General features: G+C 39.8%; 1 protein-coding gene across 1 annotated transcript in view; it reads left to right on the top strand.

The window, feature by feature from the left end:
• Window positions 1-13,923, top strand: part of LOC107714754 (A-kinase anchor protein 9-like) — a 138,161-nt gene that overhangs the window by 31,623 nt on the left and 92,615 nt on the right. Inside the window, 6 exon segments of the mRNA XM_016520718.1 lie at window positions 692-847; window positions 2,211-2,408; window positions 4,100-5,944; window positions 7,287-7,373; window positions 10,016-10,151; window positions 10,455-10,617. Of these exon segments, the coding sequence (XP_016376204.1) occupies window positions 692-847; window positions 2,211-2,408; window positions 4,100-5,944; window positions 7,287-7,373; window positions 10,016-10,151; window positions 10,455-10,617 (2,585 nt within the window).

Below are 13,923 nucleotides of genomic sequence, written 5' to 3'. Positions count from 1 at the left end.
AAAGCAGAGCTGCACTTATGAACAGCAATGATACAGTGTTTCCTTGGTTACCGCTGTAAACAAAGCAGCTGCTTATGAACAGCAATGATACAGTGTTTCCTTGGTTACCGCTGTAAACAAAGCAGAGCTGCACTTATGAACTCTTAATATGCATCGTTCTGAGGCAAGATGAAAAGAAAATACCACGTAAACTTTTCTAAAGACAGTCAGTTCCCTTCAGAGATGCATTCATATAAACTCCTGCACCAACTGTATCGTGATTTGTTTGGCATCTCAACCGATTTCAATAGTCACGTATTTGAATCGATTTTCAACCGGCTCGCGGTTCATCGTTACATTCCTAGAAAATCGCCTTTAAAGTTGTCCAAATGAAGTCCTTAGCAATGCATATTACTAATAAAAAATTTGATATATTTACGGTAGGAAATTTACAAAATATCTTTATGGAAAATAAATACTTAATATCCTAATGATTTTTGGCATAAAAGAAAAATCGATAGTTTTGACCCATACAGTGTATTGTTGGCTATTGCTACAAATATACCTGTGCTACTTATGACTGCTTTTGTGCTGCAGGGACACATATATGGTCTCCTGCTGTTCGGGACCTGAGGAGGCTGTTCAATTACGATTCATAACGGAGTGAAATCACAGTAATTGAGACATGTGTGGTGTGGCTTTGTGTCCCCAGCTGCAGGACTTCGAGGAAGCGCTGAAACAGAGGGATGAAATCATCACGCAGCTCACCTCTAATCTGCAGCAGGCGCGAACCGAGAAGGAGGAGGTGATGAGGGAGTTCCTGGAGCTGACGGAGCAAAGCCAGAAACTCCAGATTCAGTTCCAACAGGTATCAGACCTGCGCTACGTATCGGTAGCATTTCTGTGTCATTATTAAAGTGGGCGAAACTGAACTTTATTATTGCATTAGAACAGCTAACAGGAAACATATAATAATAACTGTAATGCTACTGTAACGATAATTATAGTGATTGCTATGATAACGATAACTATAGTGATTACTCTGATAGCAATAATGAAAACTAACCACACTATAATGATATTTAAAACGATAACAATAACTATAGGAATAATAACTATAGTGATAACTAACAGTAACTAATGAGAACTATAAAAATGGCGATAAATATAGTGATTACTTTAAAAATAACTGTAATAACTAATGATACTTTAGCGAAAACGGTAGCGGTAACGATAACTATAACAATAATGATAACTATAACTATAGCGATTACTGTAATGATAACTATAGTGATAACTTTAGCAATTACTCTAACATTAACTATAGCGATAACTATATCGATTACTCTAATAGTAACTATAGCGATAACTATAGTGATTACTCTAATAGTAACTATAGCGATAACTATATCGGTTACTCTAATAGTAACTATAGCGATAACTATATTGATTACTCTTATAGTAACTATAGGGATAACTATAGCGGTCACTAGTAGTAACTATAGTGATAACTATAGTGATTAATAGTAACCATAGCGATAACTAATGATAAATATATCGATTACTGTAATAGTAACTATAGTGATTACTCTAATAGTAGCTATAGCGATAACTAGTGATTACTCTAATAGTAACTATAGCGATAACTAATGATAACAATATCGTTTACTCTAATAGTAACTATAGCGATAACTATATTGATTACTCTAATAGTAACTATAGGGATAACTATAGCGGTCACTCTAGTAGTAACTATAGCGATAACTATATTGATTACTCTAATAGTAACTAGATAGCTACAAAAATATTGAAAACGATAGCGGTAACTGTAACGATAATTATAGCGAACTATAATGATACTATAGTGCTAGCGATAACTATAATAACTGTAAAAATTACTATAACTAGTTACTGTAAAGGTAATGTTAGCTATAATGTTAACTATATTAGTATCCAAACTGTTAACCTTCTGCTGCAGTTTTGTCATCTGCTGCTTTAAATCCTCAAGCTCTGTAAAGTCAGGTGGATTCTGCATAGATTAGCATAAAATACATCCGCCCACATACAGTGTGAAGCAGTAATTAGCTAAAACTTTTTGACTGATAGTTTTATGTTGAAAGAAATCAATAGGCATAGTAATCAACATTTCTCTCACCTCGTCCACTGTTTTGGAGTTTTTTGAAGTTGTGTTTTATTTCTCTGATATCCTGACGCTCTGGATCTTCCCTCAGCTGCAGGCCGGTGAGATACTGCGGAGCTCCAACATCAGCTCCACCGCCGCAGATCTGCTCCAGGCCCGTCAGCAGATCACGCTGTACCAGCAACAGCTGGACGAGAGGGACGCACAGGTCAGAGGTCACCAGGAGAAGACGCAGGAGCAGCTCCTATTGATCGCGCAGCTTCAGGAGAGTCTGAGTGAAGCCACGAGGGTGAGTTCACTATAAAACAAGTCAGCCTACTCAACCCTAGGCAGCTGTTTCCAGTCATGCGATCCAGCGTCATAAGCTTTGCTCAAATCAAACCCTAAAAAATAGTATTGTTCAAGTTGATTGCTAATGCACAGGCATGTTTTCGCACTCGAGTCCTCATTAAAACAACCAAACAGACATCTTTAAGTGAACTGAGTGAAAGACCCTTGCTGAATAATTACAGATTCTGTGCTTATTATTTTTCCTCCATTGCTTATTATCTAAGGAATCAAATTAGAGCAGTCGATTTAATGAGTTAATTGACTGACTGCATGATGTAGCCCATTAGAATGCCCCTAAAATTCAAGATACGAGGACAAAAAAATGACCCTCTTATATTTATATCGTAGTTTAGCAGTATCACACAAACAGCAGTGCTGTTCTTCCCAAATATCTACACGATTGCAAATGTGATATTGATTTTGTGCAACAGTTTAATAAACAAGAAGTTAATATTGCGTTACATTTTAGACACAATATTATCTGTTTTAGCTTAATTTCGCAAACGAAAATAGTTCCAAACAAAGCCATTGCAGAACTGTTGCATGTCTCCAAGCAGTTTCGTAACTAAATGAATTGAGTGAGTCAATGGTTCAGTGACCCATTCATAAAGAATCAGCCGTTTAAATGAATTGGTTGAGTGAATGATTCAATGACTCACTCATTAATACAGTGACTCTCTGCCACTTACTGGCGCTTTTAGTTTCTTATTTAGATTATCATTGCATTTTTTAAAAAACATTTTATATTTCAATATTAAATAAAAATACTCCTTTATTATCATTATTTATGCCATGTTGAATCAAAACATTAGTTAATAAAGCTGCATTTTTGTAATGTCCATTCAATGCTTTTCTCAATTTAACACAATGACTTTAAATGATCTTTTGGGGGTGATTTCTCAGCCAGAATTGATGTGATTAATTTGCACAAGGGCTTTAATTGTCAATTTAATTTTTTATTGTCAGCACAAGGGCTGGGAAAATAAATCGATGCATCGCTAATCGAGAAATGATTCTGCATCGATTCTGAGATTTTCCGAATGCATCGCGATTCCTTCTCGAGTCGATTCTGAGCTTAGTTTTGAACAGCAGATGGCGCTGCATGCTTTAGAAACAGCTGTACTCCTCCATGTCATCCCCATCAGAACGATATGATTGCCAGAACAAATTTACCGGGATTTTTGAAAAGGTTTTGTTCACTCTTAATGGTAATTTACAGTGAAGACTGTATGCGGAAAGAGGCTAAACTCTTCCTCTGCATATGCTGTGAAATTGAATTGCTTAACGTTCATCTGGGAAAACTGTGTGCATTATCTCACTAGATTTGTAACGTAAATCATTTATAAACCTTTGCCAACACAGGAGAATACATCAACCTATTTGTAAATATGCCATTTATTGTTCATTGCGATTTCAAAATAAAAGTTTCTGAGTTTGCATGTGGCCAAATATTAAAATTTAATAGATTTAAATCATGCTGCCCCAACCCCCCCCCGGCTCAGGATTTTATTTTATTTTTTTAACCCCTGATCGATTTATCGTCGCAGCCCTAGTCGGCACATTGTGCAATTAATTAGATTAAAAAATGCACTTGCTTGACAGCAATAAAAAGCTTGTTTAAACTAAAAATGTGCTTTTATCTGTCATCAGGTCCGCACACAAGCTGAAGAATCGTTTGCTCAGAGTTTACGAGAAAAGGACTTGCTGAATACCGAACATCAGCGTCTAATAACACAGCTTCAGGATCAGCTTCTGACTTCCAAACAGCAAGTGGAGGAAATCAACAAACATCTGTCTGCGCAAACCCAAGAACTAGACAGCTGCGAAAAAGAGCTCTCCGCGTCCAAACAGAAAGAGCGCATGTCGTCCGGAGAAATCCTGCAGCTCATGAAAACCGTCGAGGACCTCCAGCAGCGCTGCCACCAGGGAGGCCAGTCGGAGAGCGAGACGCTCCGGAGAATCGAGGACGACTGGAGCCGACGGATGGAGCAGCTGCGAGCCGAACTGGATGAAATGTACGGTCAGCAGATCGTGCAGATGAAGCAGGAGCTTCGCACGCAACACGCGACGGAGGTGGAGCGAATCCGAGCGCAGCATTACTCGGAAACCGAGAAGATCGTCCGACAGCATCAGTCAGAGCTGGAGAGGTTTAAAGCTCAGCTGTTTCAGAGCGCCGGAGGCGTCAACGTGCTAAACGTGAAGCTCATCGAGCTCCAGCAGAAGCTGCAGGAGACGCAAGTGCTGCGCGAAAAGGCGGAGCAGGAGCTAACGCAGGCGAGCGCAGAAAAACTCGGCCTGGCGCAGGAGGTGGAGCGTTTGCGCGACGAGCTGCAAATAGCGGAAATACAGAGCCCAGAGAAAATGCAACACGCTATTAGCGACCTGCGGGCGCAGCTCGATTTGGCGCACAAAGCCAACGGCGAACTAGAAGCCAAGCACGAATCAGAAATCACCAACTATAAGATCAAACTCGACATGCTGCAGCGGGAGAAAGACGCGGTGCTAGACCGCATGGCCGAATCGCAGGAGTCGGAGCTGGAACGCCTGCGAACGCAGCTCTTGTTTAGCCACGAGGAGGAGCTCTCCCGACTTCGCGACGACCTCCAACGGGAAAGCCAGCTGAATGTGGAGAACCTGCGCGACGAGATGGGCGTGAGGCACCGTGAGGCTTTGGACGATTTTGAGGGTAAGCTGCGGTCGGTGGAGAGCGAGAGAGCGGCGTTAGCTTCGGAGAGACTCGCGCTGCTCGAGGAGATCGTTGCGTTGAAAAACGACATGAATCGGGCGACGGAAAGCGAGGAGCTGCAGGCGGAAGTCGAGCGCTTGAGAGCGGAAAGCGAAGAAACACAGTCGCACGCAGCCGCGAGGAATGAGCTGTCAACAGAGCACGGAAAAATCCACCGCCTTTCCTCGGAAAACGAGGAAATGTGTGCGCGACTGAAAGACCTACAGGATGAGATCGAGAAGCAGAGAAACACGTTCTCCTTCGCTGAGAGGAACTTCGAGGTGAACTACCAGGAGCTGAAGGACGAGTACATGTGCCTGGTGAACGCTAAGCTACAGCTAGAGCAGCGCTTGGAATACGAGACGAAGCTCCGAGATCTACACACGAGACACGAGGAGGTGGATGGGAAGACACTGATGGAGAAAGACACCACCGAGCTGATGGAGAAGCTGGAGACGGCCGAGAACGAGAAGAGGCGCTTGGGAGAGCGGCTCTCGCTGATGGAAGCGGAGCTGGAGACGCTGAAGCGAGGCAGAGATGAAGAGCTGGGATCTGACCGCAGCGTCGCTGGTGGGCTGTGCTCTGTGGAGAAGACGCATCACGCGCACATCACATCTTCACGGGAGGAGCTGGATGCTCTTCGCTCGTCCCTGCCGTACAAAGACCCCTCGTCTCCGACAGCAGCGCAGGAGAGGAGGGAGAGAGAGACGCATGCGAGGACTTCACACACACACACAGCGGCGCGTGAGGAGCAGCTTTCAGCGTCGCAGGTAAGAGCCGCTGCTGTTTGTTTTACATCGACCCTCGTGCTGCAAACTCGCGATGCAACAGTTGGTCTGCGTTTATCTGCATTGCACTGCATTCAAAATGCACCAGCCGTTGCTTGATTCGATGTAGATCTCATTTCTCAGATGATTTATCCGTGCAGCACTGCAGGTGAACACTGTGGGAGGAATTGATGTGCGTTTAAGGAGCGAGAGATGATTTTGAATCGGCCAGAGTGCAGGGCGATTGTGGTTTAAAAGAGAGAGAGCGAGAGAGACAGATGAGCTTTATTCTCCCGTTTGTGTGACGCTCTTTGATCTCAGCAGCTCTGAAAGAAAATGAGTGAATTATAGACCGCTTTAAAAGCCCATCGTTTACACTTTACCGCTTCATTTTTTCCCCAAAACACCATTTATGGGTGAATCTCATGCAAACGGGTCACATTTCACCCCAAAATCAAAAGATGTTTTTGTGTAAAAAAAATTCATGCATATCCGTAGCACATTTAAAAGCCCATTATGGTTTTGTTTTGTTTTTTGAATTTTTATATTATTTATTTATATTATTATATTATTATTTTTCATGACAATTAAGCACGTTAACCCCCTAATTCTCATTGTCATAGTAAGTCTGGATTATTTTTATTCTATTCATTTTTTATTTAATTTAATTTCATTTAATTTTTAAATTAAACTATTTTTAAATCCGCAATTATACAAATTATTATGCAGTTTTTTTATTAAATGAATGGAAGCACAAATATTACCAGGATGTGGAAATAATTCACAATGTGGATAATCTAATTCTAATCTAATCATTTTCACATTACTGTCATGAGAGAGAGAGAGAGAATTTCATTTGTTTTTTATTTGTCAGTAATGATAATGTGGAAATTAATTATGATAAAAATGTCACATGGCAAGAAATCTTAATGGTCCTAAAAATAGGCGTAGTTGCTTTTATGAAGAAAAAACTATATTATTATAAATAGTGAAAAGTATAAATAAAAAAGAAAATAAATATAAATAAAATATAAATATTTCACTTTTTTAAAACTTGAAAAAAAAAATTCAAATATGACCCAGACATGTTCTTTGCAGTTTTGTGACACAGTTTTTGTAACACTAATTGTAACAGTTTTTTCAGATCGTTTTCCACCCTCTCTCTAATCTTTAATTCTCAATTAAGTGGGCTGATTTTATGAATTGACAATTTCTTCAGTGCAGGTGAAGGCTCTGAACACTGAATAGCTGTTGATATGTGAATGTGTCTGTCGTAATCACGCAGGTTTGTGATGGAGTGGATTTGTGCGGGTTTGACGGCTCTGTGTGTGTTTGTGATCCGCAGGTGGAGACGGGAGACGCTCCGGCCGATGGAGACGCTGTCAGAGCCTCGCTCATGATGCAGCCGCGGGAAATGGACGGCGCTGAGCATGTAAGTATCTGTCTGTCTGTCTGTGAGTCAATCAAACTCTTACTGTTCATCTTCAGCTTACAGCTGCAGCTCAGCAGTCTAGGAGGGAAAAAACAGGTGTAGGATTTACTTGGAAACAATTTTCACTCAGAAATTGTTACTGAAGTTCATAAATAACTGCAAAGAAATGGCAAGTAACGTACTGAAAAATGTGTAAAAATGTGTGTAAATGTGCTGGAGTGTGTGTGTGTGTGAGAGTCTGCTGCGGAGAGTTAAGTGCTATTAGGTGAATTTGCTTTTTAGTATTAGTGTAACTCTGACGTTTATCAGAAACCTGCTATTAAACCATTGGCGGTGTTTCGTGTGCAGCAGATTTTTCTCTGTAATTGCTGCTTGATCTCCATCTTCCTGTGATGGTCATTAAAATGCTTGGTTTCTGCCTGTTAACACATCAATCAGGACAGAGCTGGACCCTCTGCTCTTTGTGCCTCATATAAAAGAGCCTCACAGATGTGCTGAAGTGTGAGTGAGTGTGTCTGTGTGTGTGTGAGTCTGTGTGTGTGTGAGTCTGTGTGTGTGTGTGAGTCTGTGTGTGTGTGTGTGAGTCTGTCTGTGTGTGTGAGTCTGTCTGTGTGTGTGTGTGAGTCTGTGTGTGTGTGTGAGTCTGTGTGTGTGAGTCTGTGTGTGAGTCTCTGTGTGTGAGTCTGTGTGTGTGTGTGAGTCTGTGTGTGAGTCTGTGTGTGTGTGAGTCTGTGTGTGTGTGAGTCTGTGTGAGAGAGTCTGTGTGAGAGAGTCTGTGTGAGAGAGTCTGTGTGAGAGAGAGTGTGTGTGAGAGAGTGTGTGTGAGTCTGTGTGTGAGCGGGTGTGTGTGAGCGGGTGTGTGTGAGTGCGTGTGTGCGTGCGTGTGCGTGCGTGCGTGCGTTTGTGTGCGTGAGTGTGTGTGTGTGTGAGTGTGTGTGAGTGTGTGTGTGAGTGTGTGTGTGTGTGTGAGTGTGTGTGTGTGTGAGAGAGTGTGTGAGAGTGTGTGAGTGTGCGTGAGTGTGTGTGTGAGAGTGTGTGTGTGTGTGTGGCTCATATGAACGCTTTTGTTAGACTCACAAGACGTCAGTGTTATTTTAGTGTCATTGAGATGCTGTTATAGTTTTTATTAATATTTTGAATTAGTTTTTATTTTTAAATTTTCAGTTATCATTTTCATTTTAGCTCGTTTTATTTTTATTTTTTGTCAATTCTATAGTTTTTTGTAAAAATGTCTATATACTTTTTTATTAATTTTATTTCAGTTGTTCAAGTTAAACTAAACAAAAATGAAATATGTTGCCTTGGCAACTAGCTGAAATAAAATAAGTTTGTTTTTGTATTTAATTTTATTTCTGTTGTTGTTTTTTTAAGTAAAGAAAATGTATTTTTAAGATTTTTTTTGTTTTAGATTACTATAATAAACTGTTATTATTATTATTATTAGTTTTTGTTAGTTTAGATAAGTATAATAAAAGTTTTTATAGTTTTTGTTTAGTATAATAAACTAAAAAAAATAATTTTAGTGTAATAAAGTAAATTGTTTATGTATTAGTTATAATAAAGTTATGATATGGATTAGTTTAATAAACTAAATAAATACATTTTTATGATTTTAGCTTTAGATGAGTAAATAAAGTAAAGTAAGTAAACTAAATAAATACATTTTAGTATAAATAACTAAAACGTTTATGGTTTTAGATTAGTATTATAAACTGAATACATTTTATTATAAGTAACTAAATGAACTTTGATGGTTTTAGTTTAGTTTTAGGCACCAAACAGATACTAACTGCAGAATTACTGACTGTTTCCAAACAATCCTACTGTCTGGTCTTTGGTCAGTCAATCAGATAGTCCCGCCCCCAGTCTCACGCCATTGGTTGATCATGAAGTTGTCATTTCAGGCCAATCAAACTAAACAAACGTTTTAAAAGCATACAGTGTGTTTTCACTCTTTAGGATGCAAAAATACCAGTTGATTTTTTTTGGGGGGATGAACCTTAAAACTATCTCATGGAAACAAATCTTAATGGTCCTAAAACAGGCTTAGTTGCTTTTATGAAATATATTGTTTTATTTTATTTTTATTGATTTAAAAAAAAAATTTTTTTCTTTATTTGGATTTGTTTAATTTTCATTAAAATAATGGAAGTACAAATATTACCATAATGTAAAAATTATTTACAGTGTAGATAACCTGATTATTTTTCACATTAGTGTTATGAGAGTAAGAGGATATTTAATCATCATAAAAATAATGCCTCCGCAACAAATCATAATTGTCCAAAATCAGGCTTTGCTGTTAAAATATTGTATTTATTTATTCAAACATTTTTAATATTTTTTAAATTTATTTATTTTTAAAAATAATTAAAAAATTTTTTTTTTTTTTTTTAAGTCGGTAGTATGATCCAGACATGTTCTTTGCGGTTTCGTGACACAATATTCTTGTTTTTCAGATCATTTCCCACCATCTCTCTGATCCTTTATCCTTAAATAACGGGCTAATTTTGTAACAGACCTTTCGTTTGATATTATTTTGCCTTGATTTGGGGCATGTTTTTGCTGATGGCCTCTGATGTATTCTAGCCTCTGAGAGTTCTAGTTTAAACACAGAGGAATGTCTCTCTGTCCGTCTGCAGGAGGAGTGTCGTCTGCAGCTGGAGGCTCAGCGCATCAGTCTGTCTCAGATCCACGCCGCTCAGCTGGAGCTGCTCCGAGAGAGTCTGTGTGCGCAGACGCAGGAGGAGAGGAGGAGAGAGAACGGTCATCCCGCAGGTCACATCAAACGCTCTTTCAGATCCATTATTAAGAGATCCATCAGCATGAAAGAGAGAGGCACTGTCAAACGGCTCACTTACTCTGTGCTCGTACCCAGAGATTATTTATGTCATGGCTGCTAACTGATGTGATAGTTAGGATTGAATGCAGTCCCAAAATGATTGATTGAATTGAAAGAACTAAAAAAAATAAGCGTTCAGTAATTTAACAGCACATTCACATGTTCGCAGTTCACATGTTGCAGTGTGAAGCCTGTAAACAGTGGCAGGATTTCCTCACGTGTTTCTCCTGGTCCTGCAGAGCTCATGGCAGAGTCTGAGGAGTGCTCAGCGCGTCTGGAGATCGAGCGGCTGAAGAGCGACTATCAGCAGCAGATGGAGGAGACGCAGGAGCGCTTCACGGCCGAGGTCCTCCTGCTGCAGAGGAGACTCCAGGAGCTCACAGGAGCCGGCGAGATCTTCAGGTGACTAACCTCAAGTCTAACATCACACCACATAGAAACAAGTGCTTTACATCCATTCGTGTTTGTCCCAGCCAGCTACACTACTGGCCATAAGTTTGGAATAATTAAATTTTTTTTCATCTGACCCAGAGGAAGCATGTAGATTAAAAACAAAAGTGGACCAAGAACAGATCCTTGAGGCACTCCACGGGAAGAAGTGACAGTATGAGACTTGTTTAATATTAATTGTTTTCCCTTTTTTCCCCAAGAGATAACATGGTCAAATTCACAGGGCTTTTTAGATGAATACATGTTTTTGATAGTCTCTTCTGCTCACCAAGGCTACATTTATTTATTCAAAAATACAGTTAAAAAAGTTAAATATTTTCAACATTGATAATAATCAGAAATGTTTCTTGAGCAGCAAATCAGCATATTAGAATGATTTCTGAAGATCATGTGACACTGAAGACTGGAGTAATGATGCTGAAAATACAGCTTTGATCACAGAAATAAATTACAGTTTAACACATATTCACATAGAAAACAGATATTTTACGTCATAATAATATTTCACTATTTTTTACAGTGTGTTTGATCAAATACAGTCAAACCAAAAATTAAAGACTCCAGATATCATTTTTGATATTTTTTTACTAGTGGGTGCAGGACACTATAGTTCATTTAGTAAATGAGGATAGCAAAATAAAGTAAACTGAGACATATTATACCCAAAAATTCTTCATACAGTGGACTACCTGTAAAATTTGGGATCAAAAATGATTCAAACACTTCGACTTGAGCATGTTTTGCTTAAGTGTTTTTTCTTTAATTGCTAATGCGATCTTTTTACACCACAGACTGAACAAAATGAAGCACTGCTTGGTAATTAGTTGAGCTAAATTGGTTTTATCTAATTGTGTATTAAATTTAACAGCTGAGTTTTATTTTTAAATCTACAAGTATCACTTCGATTTGCCATCATTTATTGCTTTATTTATTATATTAATAATACACTTAATGGAATGTTAAGAATATGACATAAAACATGACATACAATTAATAAGGATAGAAAATCTTTGCCTCTATAAAGGTAAAAAATGCACCTGTAAATCAATTTAAGGGTGCAAATAATGTCCTTTAATAGAATAAATGTAACTGCGGTCTAAGTGGAAGAGAGGGGTACGCAGAAGAATGTTAAATGCCCAGGGGGTACGCCGCTGTAAAAAGTTTGAGAACTACTGTTCTAAACTATAGCAAATAAACTGTGATATAATGTGAGAAATGTTGAAGGTGTCTGAATACATTTTGGTTTGACCGTAAAAGAGCAGAAAAGTCTAATTCTGCTTTTGATGTTTCAGATCGTTAGATAAATTATTGCACAGTACCAGTGCAATGACTCAAGTCATTTATTAATTTACCCTCCGCTTAATGTTGGTCATATTTAGTAAATATTCATCAATGGCTGGTTCTATACAACTGAATAATTGTTATTAGCTAAACCAGGCTTTCCCAAAACTAGGGTTTCATGAGTTGATGGAAAATACTGGGATGAAAGTTTTATAGTTCGGATATAAACACTGATGTCTATGGTAGCGATCAAAATCGAGCAAATCACCTTTTAAAAGTAACTGGCGCTTCAAATAAGGTTTGTGTCGATTGCGTTGGCAACAAGGGACTGTTAAAAAATGTATTTGTCATTGATTCATTCATTCAAGAGATTCGTTCAAAAACACTGATTCACCCAGTAATGAAGGGAAGTATTCATTGAATCATTCGTTCAAACCAATTTTTCATAATTTTAATATTAAAAATAGCTTTTTTAAATATATTATATTTTAAATATATATTTTATATATATAAAATTTTAACAATTACAAATTAAATTAAAAACTTTTAAACTGACTGCAGGAATTAATATTTTGTGTCAGCCTTTTGTAAATTACGCATTTATTTGTTAACTTCAGAATCGTGATCTGAGCGAAACACGTTTTGTGATCCGTGTTCCTTTATTGATGCTGTTGCTTTAATTAAAGTCACGTTTCTTTCAGGCGATCCGCTGAGCGTTTTTAATCAAGCCTCGTAACTGTTCATTTGCTGTCAGACTAACATTTACACGGAGGCTGATAACACAAGGCCTCTCGGGCTATAATTCAGCCCTGTGTGTGTGTGTGTGTGTGTGAGTGAGTGTGTCTGTGTGCGTGTGTGAGTGAGTGAGTGAATGAGTGTGTGTATGTGTGTGTGTGTGAGAGTGAGTGTGTGAGAGTGAGTGTGTGTGAGAGTGAGCGTGTGTGTGTGAGTGTGCGTGAGCGTGTATGTGTGTGTGTGAGTGTAAGTGAGTGCGTGCGTGCGTGAGTGTGTCTGTGAGAGTGTGTGTGCGTGAGTGTGTGTGAGTGTGTGAGTGTGTGAGTGTGTGTGTGTGCGTGAGAGTGCGTGCGTGTGTGTGTCTGTGAGTGTGAGTGAGTGCGTGCGTGAGTGTGTGTGTGTGTGTGCGTGAGTGTGTGTGTGCGCGCGTGAGTGTGTGCGTGCGCGTGTGAGTGAGTGCGTGTGAGTGAGCGTGTGCGTGCATGTGTGTCTGTGAGAGTGTGTGTGCGCGCGTGTGAGTGAGTGTGTGCGAGCGTGTGAGTGTGTGCGAGTGAGTGAGCGGTTTGCGTGAGTGTGTGAGCGTGCGAGAGTGAGAGTGTGTGAGCGTGTGAGCGTGCGGGAGTATGAGAGTGTGTGTGTGAGCGTGCGTGAGTGTGTGTGTGTGAGTGAGTGAGTGAATGAGCGCGTGTGTGAATGTGAGCGTGTGAGAGTGTGTGTGTGAGCGTGTGTGTGTGAGCGTGTGAGTGAGTGAGTGAATGAGCGTGTGAGTGCGTGTGTGTGAGTGAGTGAATGAGCGTGTGAGTGCGTGTGTGTGAGCGTGCGTGTGAGTGAGCGTGTGAGTGAGTGAGTGAATGAGCGTGTGAGTGAGTGAATGAGCGTGTGAGTGAGTGAATGAGCGTGTGAGTGAGTGAGTGAATGTGAGTGCGTGTGTGTGAGCGTGTGAGTGAGTGAGTGAATGAGCGTGTTAGTGAGTGTGTGTGAGCGTCTGTGAGTGAGTGAATGAGCGTGTGAGTGAGTGTTTGTGAGCGTGTGAGTGAGTGAATGAGCGTGTGAGTGAGTGTGTGAGCGTGTGAGTGAGCGTGTGTGAGCGTGTGAGAGAGTGAATGAGCGTGTGAGTGAGTGAATGAGCGTGTGTGTGAATGAGTGAGTGAATGAGCGTGTGAGTGCGTGTGTGTGAGTGAATGAGCGTGTGAGCGTGTGTGTGTGAGTGAGTGAGTGAATGTGTGTGTGAGTGCGTGCGTG

This window comes from Sinocyclocheilus rhinocerous, unplaced genomic scaffold (assembly GCF_001515625.1).
Source record: "Sinocyclocheilus rhinocerous isolate Xijiao unplaced genomic scaffold, SAMN03320098_v1.1 scaffold359, whole genome shotgun sequence".
Lineage (NCBI taxonomy): Eukaryota > Metazoa > Chordata > Actinopteri > Cypriniformes > Cyprinidae > Sinocyclocheilus > Sinocyclocheilus rhinocerous.
This window is presented reverse-complemented; position numbering and strand designations above follow the sequence as displayed.